The sequence below is a fragment of the Rana temporaria genome, chromosome 2, assembly GCF_905171775.1.
Source record: "Rana temporaria chromosome 2, aRanTem1.1, whole genome shotgun sequence".
NCBI lineage: Eukaryota > Metazoa > Chordata > Amphibia > Anura > Ranidae > Rana > Rana temporaria.
The window spans coordinates 489614458-489625123 of record NC_053490.1 but is presented as its reverse complement, the minus strand read 5'-3'; the positions used below and the strand labels follow the sequence as shown (position 1 = coordinate 489625123).

Sequence of the window (10666 nt, the reverse complement as noted above, 5' to 3'; positions counted from 1 at the left end):
CGACCGCGCAATTGTCAGTTAAAGCAACGCAGTGCCGAATCGCAAAAAGTCCTCTGGTCAGGAAGGGGTTTAAGTGCCCAGTAAGGAAGTGGTTAAAAGTCATCAGCTGCAGTATTTGTAGCTGCTGGCTTTAAAAAAAAAAAACGGGTGTACCTCCGCTTTAACCTTCATAAATTTGCTAGTGCCGGATAAAATACACTAACAAATGTATTTACTAGTAATATATACAATGTATGGACAATAGTCTGTCTTTTTTTTTTTAAGACGCCCAGTAGATATGGGTTGATCCTGTACAAATTTGGGGAGCGGATTTACCAAAGCTAACTTTTCAAGTGCAGTTTTTCCCAGAGCTTAGTAATTGTGGTAATGCTCTGCTGATTTCCATCACATGCAAGCAAAAATACTGTTTTATTATTCTTTCACCTGATTGGGTGTTCTTTACTTTCATAATCACTTTTTCTTTATTAAGACAAATTCCAACTTACAACATAAAGATACACATTGCACAAAATATCTAAATAAATCCTTTCATTGACATACACCACACTAACCATCCCCCAACCCCCCACACCCTGAGAAAACGCACGTGTCCTTGATCATGTCCTCTTCAGAAGAGAAAAGAGAAAAAGAAAAGGCCCACCCACACCTGCTTGACATAACCAAAACGCAATTTGTGCAATACATTTTAATTAAGAAGAGAGCTTTGTAGTGCCCTATTACATGTGTCAAGCAACCAACAGTACAAAAAAAGTAAAAAAAAAAGTATAATATCAAATTACTATTTTCGTGTCCTATTATATTTGGTGTTTTAATTAAATATAGCCTCCCCCTACTATTTAATTTTGTACCTCTCCACCTTTCAATCTACCCTTCTTTATGTGATTCCATTACGTGTTACCCATCCCGTGCCTAATTTACTATTATAAATTATAATAGATTGGGTATTCTTTACAATGTGAAGCTTTGCCACATTTACTAAGCTCTGGGGATAATGAGTGCAACTGTGATTGCAGAGTGCATAATCTTTTTGCCTTTAGTAAATCAATGCCACTGTTTACTTGTCTTAATTTTTATCAACTACAAAAGAGCATGACCATCAATGTAATTTTTTATACAATTAAAACACTTAACAGCTTTCTGTCTGGCAGGATCTCTGAGTATCGTACAAATGTAAGCTGTAAAGTCAGTTATTTAAATGACTTAGACTCATTATTCTGAGCTACTGTTACAGATATGATGTAAGGCTCTCACAATGCAGAGATGTCCCAAAGGTTAATATTTATCTATATGTTAATGGTTCCATTTCCATTTAAATAGCTGCATGACAAAACTTTTTTTTTTTTATACAACCTGCAATTAATGTTTATGGCCCTCAGTGGTTGTTGAAACATTGGACATTTTTCAATACTATTCTAGAACTCCTGTAGAGTGTCCATGAAACATCAGTAAAAATTAATGATTAATAATGAATGAAATCAAACAATTGATTTAAGAAATCATATATATATATAAATGCGTCTATGGATGGTATCACTCGGGTAGCAAAAAAGCAAGTGCCTTCTAGTGACATAAAAACAGAGCTATAAACAATGAAGGGGAAGACCAGGCAGCCTCTCACTAACACAGAAGTTTGGCTTATTACATTGCTAGTATTGTTCATCCTTATCTCTGTTGGACTGGTGGTGTTTGCATGGATTATTGTTAAAGATCTGACTGCCGCAGGTAAGAACTCCAATTGTTTTATTTTTTTGCTATAAATAATGTTTTTTCTCTTTTTTTTTTGTTGGAAGAAAGTAAATGTAGCTAGCTTAACAGACATGCTTACTGCCTTATACTGGTTTACAATTTCTTCTTGAAGTGAATCTAAATCCAATTTGGGAAAGGTTCACTATCTATTTTTGTCCAAGTGCCCAATGTAACTGAGAGTAGCAGATAAATCCCCAAATTTGAGTTGCCACCAGAACAAGAATATAGCGTGAAGATTCCAGTGAGGTGGAAATTGTGTTTTTGTCTTTTTTTCAACCTGCCGGTTCAATGAAAAAAAATGACCCGATTCCCCTTTCCATTTGAGGTGGATGGGGGAATCCTTCAACTGCGCCTTTGTATTTTGAGAGTGGGAAATCTATTAGAATACACAAATAAACACTACAGGTTATAGCCTACAACTATAGCCTGCAACGCTGATCACATGGAATTTTCCAACAGGTTGGTTGAACAGAAGTCAATCAGTGGAACCATTTCTGTTCAGCCACAGTGCCCAGCTTATACAAATTTCAATTAATGTATGGACAGCTTGAGAGAAGATTTCCCTTACTTTGAAAAGATTTTCTTTTACTTCCAGCTGTGTCTATAAGAATGTATACCTTTAAATATACTTTAAGGAACTCAGAGGCATGAGAATTGTTTCCCAATGTAACTGATTATAATATGCATGCATGTATCTTCAGACACCTCTTGGCCCCTTATTCTTGATTATTATTTTTTTTCCAAAAATAACATGGAGCAAGGGGTCCTTTTTTTCTCCCCCTACCTCCGCCATAGTGCATGCTTGGTAGTCTAAGTTTGCATATTTATGGATAGACATTTCATAAAAATCTGAAACCTGTACGTTGCTTTAGTTGGTGATTTCTATGATTTTCTTTGACTGGCCAAATGGGGGTTTCCACTGTCCAAAATACATTTTATAATCCTGGAAATCATGCTAAACACATGCACAAAAAATGTGTCTCAAATACTCCAGCCTAGGTGAATTAGACCCCTGATGAGTTTCATTCTTTTTCAAAAAGAAGACAGAAAATAGGGCATGTCAACTCAAATCTGGGCTAATCCATAATTATTTCTCACTCTACTCAACTACATTTGTCACCATTTTTTGTTACCAATCATCTACAAGTTTACAGACTGTGAAAAATGGAAGCTCATTAAAATGGTTGTAAACCCTATTAAAAAAAAACCTGGTATCGATGATGCAACTCCCGCACATGTGTGAGGGAGCTGCCGGTAACGGCACACTGACTGAAGCAATGGCACATATGTGCCGTTGCTTCAGTTTGCTCTAGTGTGCATGTGCTGATGACATTGGCACATTATTATTATTATTATTATACAGGATTTATATAGCGCCAACAGTTTGCACAGCGCTTTACATCAGGGGAGACAGTACAGTCACAATACAAATCAATACAGGAGGGATCAGAGCGCCCTTCTCGTTAGAGCTTACAATCTAGAAGGGAGGGTCAAGTGGAACAAAGGGTAGTAGCTGTGGGGGATGATCAGATGGACTCAAATAAAAATACAGTTGTTAGGTGTGGGAAGGGTAGGCTTCTCTGAAGAGGAGGATTTTCAGGGACCCTATAAAAGCTAATAGAGAAGGAGATAGGCGGATAGATTGGGGTAAGGAGTTCCATAGGCTTGGAGAGGCTCTAGAAAAGTCCTGAAGATGAGCATGGGAGCAGGTGATGAGAGAGCTAGAGAGTAGGAGGTCTTGAGAAGAATGAAGAGAATGATTAGGTTGGTATTTAGAGACTAGGTCAGTGATGTAGCTGGGGGCAGAGTTGTCGATGGCATTGTAGGTAATTGTAAGTAGTTTTAATTTAATTCGTTGGGTGAGCGGAAGCCGGTGGAATTGACAGAGGGGAGTAGCAGAGACAGAGCGGTTGGTAAGCTGGATGAGTCTGGCAGCAGCATTCATGATGGACTAAAGGGGGGTTAGAGTATGCAGAGGTAAGCCAATGAGGAGGGAGTTGCAGTAATCAAGGCGAGAGATGACCAGGGAGATGATGCACATGCAGGGAACATGGGACAGGGGACAGGGGCTAGCTCCTAAACCGTGCAGGTTTAGGTGATATCCTGGGTAGCTACATGTAAGCCTTTATTTTAGGCTTACCTGTTGAATAAAGTGGTTGTAAAGGGTTTACAACCACTTTAAATATGACTATACAAAAATATTTTTAAACAATATAACAAAATTCTACATTTGAGAATCGTCCAATCACAATTTTTATTATGTATTAATCGCATCCAGCCTAGAAAACTGATTTGGTGGTTGCATGCCAAACAATGGGGAGCTACCTAATTATGATGGTGTACTACCAGCATAACTAGGATATGTTGCTTTTACATTATAGTTTATTGCAGTGTTTCTCAACTGTTTTACCTTGGTGGATCACTTGGCAAAAAGTTTGAGATCTCTGAGAACCCCGGAACATTGGACCTGATCAGCGAGATGTTGATATAACAGTTATTGTAGAAATAACATTAAATCAAGGTTTTTAAACCAGTGTCATGTGAAACCCTTGAGTCCTGCGAGAAGTTCCCAAGGGTTCCGCCGCAAATCATTATTTTGGCGGATGTATAATTTTCTAATATTGTTTTTGGTGTGCACTGACTGTGAGCGTGCATTGATACTGGCTGCCTCCTATGTGATTGTGGCTCCAGTGAACTCAGAGGGAAGTGCCATGAGAAGTAAAGAGAACGGAAGCATGTTCCTGAAGCAGGAAATTACATCCTGTGTATGGCAGTGCCAAATGCACACTGCAGAAAAGGGTAGCAGAGAACAGGTGTACTCAGTTGGATCAGACTGAATGTTTGTGGGGGTGAGATCATAATAGCTTTATGGTATGGCAAACTAAAAAAAAAAGCTAATATGATCTCACCTCCTGCTACATTCAGCCATGTGCTCACCTTCTGTTTCAGCCACGTGCTCCCACTCTCTGCTCACCCTCTCCACTGTCTACATTCAGTGATTCCATTACTCACTGTCAGTACACATTAAAAATAACATTGGGTGGCCATACATCTGCCATAATGTTGATTTGCAGTGAAACCCCGGGGACTTCTTGCAGAACCCCAGTTGAGAGTAATAACATGATATTAAAAATATCAGCTAGGTACAGTATAATTAGAAAATATTCTCTATATATGATACCAGTTGACTGTCTTCCAATGTAATAAAAACATGTCTGCAAAAATGTTGGGAGTTATCCTTATTTTATGGACAGCTAACCACTAATAATACTGTCTCAATGACACTCCTGTCAAGACTCATCTACAAAAAAAGAGGGAGGGTTATCCCAAGCAAGTCACATAAGAGGGGGACAATACAGGGACACCGTGGTCAATTAATACAGCTTTATTAGTCTGATTAGATTACTTAGATTACTGAGGAGGGAGGGGCTCCATGTGGAGTAGGGAGTGAGCAGTTGCCACACCTGTGCACCGTTGAACTCGGAGGAGATGCAGGTGATCAGGGCTGGCGTTTAGCACGTATGGCGTGTTGTGTGCTGATCCAAGAAGGATAACCCGGAGGCTTGTACGGGAGTGCGGGAGCACGGACAGAGCTGGCTCGGGGAAGTCGGGTCAGAGCGATCACTGGAAGTCGGGGGGTGTGAAGCATTGTCCATGACGCCCAGTGATGATCGTGTTACTCATAGCCCGTAGTCCGTAGCAGCGGCACGCCAGCGGTATGCACGCGGTATGCACTCACGGACTCATTGCCCAGGAGCCATTTAGCGGTAGCAACGGATGCTAACGGAGGTCTTCAGGTCCTCGCCCCGTCTTATCCCGTCTCCCCCTCCCCTCCGTCCTACCAGCCTTCCTTACTTTTCCTCACCATTTACCCTGAACCTTGAACCTGCTTCTATCTCTCGCATGTTGGCCCGGTGCTTATGGCTTGAGGTGCTAGAGTAGTGCTGGAGTAGTACAGACGTGGCGCGGTGCACGTTGACAGTCGGGTCTGTCGGGAGGAGAGGAGAGATTGCCGCAGCCTGGAGCAGAGTACAGAGTGAACGCGAGCAGAGGCAGCATTGTGAAGGACCGATTTTTGGATTCCTCCTCGTTACCTGCCACAGACCACAGAGCTAATAGAAGCTAATAGAAGCATACAGAGGACAACAGGATCGGGAAGATTCTAAGTGGCACAGCGTATCCCAGGTTTCGTGAGTAGTAATAGAAGTCACAGAAGTCACAAAGAATAATATACAATATAGGTGTAAACTTGCGTAATATGTAAAATGTTTATAGGTCCTCAAGCATTATAAGGACTCGGAGTGGTGAGTAGAACATTTCAGTCCTTTTTAATAGACGTTGTATTTGCCTGGCAGTCTGTAAAAGTTGAAAAATCGCTGAAAAATCACTGACATAATAACTTTATTGACATAAGGAGCAGTGGGCAGAAAAAATAAATAAATGGGACGGTGATAAACTATGATGGAGATTGTGACCATATTGTGACTATATCATATACATATATCATACGCAGTATAGTGATCATCTTATAGTGCTACAGTTGCATTGAACTGTGGAATTGTGAGAATGCACTAACAGGCACCATAAGAGACATCTGGTTAATGGAATTGATTAGCGATTGAAATAAGAACGAAAATACATGACATTTTTGATACCCTAAAACCTCCCAATACTGCACTTAGTCTGTGTAAAGAAGTGTGTGTAAAGAAGGAAAAGAAGAGAAAACGAAGAGAGACAGGGAGTGACAGAGGAAAAAAAAAAAAAAAAAAGAAAAAAGAAAAGGGGAAATAAAGCATGTACATAATTTATCCCATGGAAAACAGGTCCTTTCCTGTCCAGTCTCGGTAACCCCTTTGATCATTGGGGGAAGAACAAATAGTTTCTAAAAACCAAAGCCAATGACCAGCGGGATTAGCTAAATAGCGGTGATCGACAAGTGGGTTCCGGCCTGCCTAAAGAATTTGGAAGTTTGAAGAAAGGGTTTAGTTGTTAATAAATACTGAAACGGCTTTGATTGCTGAAGGAAAAAGGGAAAGGGAAAAGAAGGGGAAAAGGGGAAAATGTATAGGAGTATTGATAAAATATAAACTCTTTTGGCTGCCCGGCACTCCCGGAATAGATTGGTGGGACTGTTGATCTTCTTGGCACTGTCGGTCTTTTTTGCATGGTCCTTTTTTTTTTTTTTTTTTTTTTTTTTTTTTTTTAACATAAGTTTGGAGTTATGCATGTATAAATAATAGAATGAGGGGTAGATTACCTAGAGGGGCTACAGCAAACCCACCAAAAATAAGTGCAAGCCCAAATTCAATTAAAAAATATATGTTAAAGAACACAGTTAAAGATACACCGGAAAAAATGGCTTCAACAAGAAAAAAAACCACAGAGAATTCGCAGAAAATGGGATTAAGAAGACAATCCCAGGGGTTGGAAGGAGCAAGATCCTCTACTATAGCAGACGAGGAAGACGATGAGGTGGAAGAGAGCGGATTGACAGAAGATCAACTTCCAACCAAAGGAGAAATTGCAAAAATGTTTGCTAGGATGGAAACGGTAATGAACAAAATGGAATCTTCTCTAAAAGGAGAAATGGTACTTATTCATGAAGACATGAACCACATCCTGAGGAGAGTAGAAGAAACAGAGGAGAAAATAGATCTACAGGCAGTAGAAGTCAAGGAACTTAAAGATCAGATGAAAGATATACAGAAAGAACAAAGGTATTTAAAATACAGATTGGAAGAGCAGGAAAATCGAAATAGAAGGAAAAATCTGAAGATTAGGGGACTCCCAGACGAACAAGTTGAAGATCTACAGGGAAAAACTGATAAAATTTTTGGCCAGATGTTGGGTAAAACTGCAACAGAAAAAATAAAAATAGAAAGAATTCATAGAATAAGAAAACCTGTTGGAGTCGCGGATGAATTACCGAGAGATGTAATCGTAAGATTCCACAACTTTCAAGACAAAGAGCGAATCCGACTACATCTGAAAGCCAACGGTCCTGCTAAATTTGAGGAATCAACGTTACAGATTTTCCCTGATCTAGCCCCCGAAACATTGGCAAGGAAAAGAGTGCTAAAACCATTATTGGAACAATTAAAGCGACAAGAAATCCAATATTTTTGGGGCTTCCCAGCATGTTTGGTTGGAAAAAAAGAAGGACGCTCTGCTACATTAAGATTCCCTGAAGACACAATTTCTTTTTGTAAAAAGCTGAATATCCCAGAGACTGAGATACCGGGATGGTGGGAAAAAGCCCAGAGGGGGCCCAATGACGATCAGCAGCCATGGAAACAGATCTTAAGAAAAAACAAATAGTATATTTTATAAATAAAAGGGGGAGATGAAGGGATGGGAGGGAGAGGGGGGCAGTAGATGAGTGGGTGTGGAAAAGATAGAAAGAAGACAACAGGGGGACAGATGAGGGTAGTGGACCTACTGGCCTAGACCATTTTGATAAGAGAAAGGACGATGGTAAAGAAACGAGAAGACGGGGGGCACAGGAACCCCATTAGGGGAGGGCATCTGCTCGCAAACCCGCCTACCTAGAGCTCAACCTCGAGGGGGGAGAACCGTAGGGCCACATGGGTGAGGGCCACGGATCTATAGACCTAGGGAAGGTCATTTTCCCCCAATCTAGGGGGGGTAGAGGGAGGAGGGGAGGGATGGCGGAGGGGGGGATGGGTTGGAGGGAGGAGGAGGGAGGGGTGCTTGGTGGGGGAGGGAGGGGGGGTAGAAGAGAGGGAAGCAGAGGGGCCAGTAAAATTTTTGTAATAAATTATAATTCTATAGTTTCGGATGCCAAAAGTTAATATAATATCATACAATGTTCGAGGGTTAAATGCGCCAAGCAAAAGAGAGAACATACTGAGAGAATTGATATTCCTGAAGGCAGATGTTGTCTTTTTTCAGGAAACCCATCTGACTAGGGACTCCAAGAGTAGGGTCCGATCAGATGAGTTTCCCATGTGGTTCTATGCGGATTCTCCTATAAGTCGTGCCAAAGGTGTAGCTATAGGATTCTCTAGGAATGTTAGATTTGTACTAGAAAAAATGAAGATAGATCAAGAAGGGCGTTTCCTTTTTTTAGGGGGGAATCTGAATGGGGTAAAGGTGTCCCTGGCGAATGTGTATGGCCCGAATAAAAATGCGGTTAAATTCCAGTCAGGAATATTAGACGAGTTTATGAACTTTAAGATAGGAGATGGTATCCTGGGAGGAGACTTCAATACATGGTTAGATCCCAAATTAGATAGTACGTCTCATGCACAGGGCTCCGGAATTAGGGAGAGGAAAAATCTAAAAAGGAAAATGTTCCAACACCAATTGGTTGATGTTTGGAGATCCCAACATATAAGTCAAAAAGACTATACATACCGCTCCCCTGTGCATGGGACGTATACCAGAATAGATTATTTTTTAATAGAACATAAATTACTGGAGGTCGCTGAAGATACAAAGATTGGTATTACAACTTTTTCTGACCATGCACCAATTTTATTACAACTGAAGATAGGAGAGAGGGCTTGTGGGAAAAGAAACTGGAGACTTAATGAAGATTTACTAACGGACGTAGATATAGAGGAGAGATTAAGGAAAGAAATAGAACAGTTTTTTTTAGAAAATAATACAGAAGGAATGTCCGAAGCAATTATATGGGAAACGCATAAAGCATTTGTTAGGGGAATTCTGATTAAGGAAGGAGCAGAAAAGAAGAAAAAAAATCATCAAAAAAAGGTAAAAATAGTTAAAGAAATATTCGACTTAGAACAATTGCATAAAGAAACGAGACAGAGAGATCTCCTGCTGAATCTTAACATTAAAAGGGAGGAATTAAAGGGACTAATCGATCATGAAACCCGAATAGCCTCAAACCTAGTTAAAAAAGAAAGATACCTATGGAGCAATAAGACAGGGAAATACCTGGCAAATTTGCTGAAGAAAAAAAAAATGGCTAATTATATAGAAAAAATACAAACAAATACGGGAGAGATAAGATATAAGACATCAGATATAGTTAAAAGTTTTTTAAAATTTTATGAAAAATTGTACTCAATTAAGGAAAAGAGTAATAAGGAGGAGGATATATTAAAAGAGGAACAAATTAAAACATACTTGAGAAAGGCAGATTTAACAAAGATCGCGCAGAATAAATATAATAATCTTGAGAACCACATAACAGAAGAGGAAATAAGCAAAGCCATTCGAATGTTACCAAATGGGAAAAGCCCTGGCCCGGACGGTTTGACCAGCTCATACTATAAAAAATTTTCAGATATATTAATTCCCAAATTATGCTCTTATTTTAACGGCATTGGCGAAAAATGGGAGATGAGGAAAGAGTCGTTGGAAGCGATTATATCAGTAATCCCCAAAGAGGGCAAGGATGATTCTTTATGCTCCAGTTATAGACCGATCTCCCTTTTAAACATTGATTTAAAAATCTTCTCCAAGATTCTTGCAATAAGGATGGAAAATGTGATGCAGGAAATGATACACACGGACCAGGTGGGATTCATTTTAGGTAGGCAAGGAAGGGACAATGGGATTAGAACCCTATTAGCGATAGAGGAGATTAGGAAAAGTGGAGCCCCAGGTCTACTCCTAGCCATAGATGCCGAAAAGGCCTTTGATAGGGTAGACTGGGGCTTCATGCAAAATACTTTAGAATCAATGGGCTTTGGCCCGAGATTGAGAGGATGGGTAAGAGCTTTATATAACAGACCGACAGCGAGAGTCAAAGTCAATGGGTGTTTATCAGAGCTGTTTGAAATGAAAAATGGCACCCGACAGGGATGCCCTTTATCACCCATGTTATTCACGTTAGCATTAGAACCCCTCCTAAGAACAATAAGACAAAATTCGGATATCGCGGGGTTAATATCCGGGGGCGAGGAACATAAGATTGCTGCTTATGCAG

The 10666-nt window shown here is 40.1% G+C and overlaps 1 protein-coding gene across 1 annotated transcript in view; it reads left to right on the top strand.

The window, feature by feature from the left end:
- Window positions 1–1367: 1367 nt before the first annotated feature.
- Window positions 1368–10666, top strand: part of TMPRSS15 (transmembrane serine protease 15) — a 505254-nt gene continuing 495955 nt past the window's right edge. Inside the window, exon 1 of the mRNA XM_040338815.1 lies at window positions 1368–1722. Within this exon, the coding sequence (XP_040194749.1) occupies window positions 1590–1722 (133 nt within the window). The 5' untranslated portion in view covers window positions 1368–1589. The remainder of the gene's footprint in view (window positions 1723–10666) is intronic.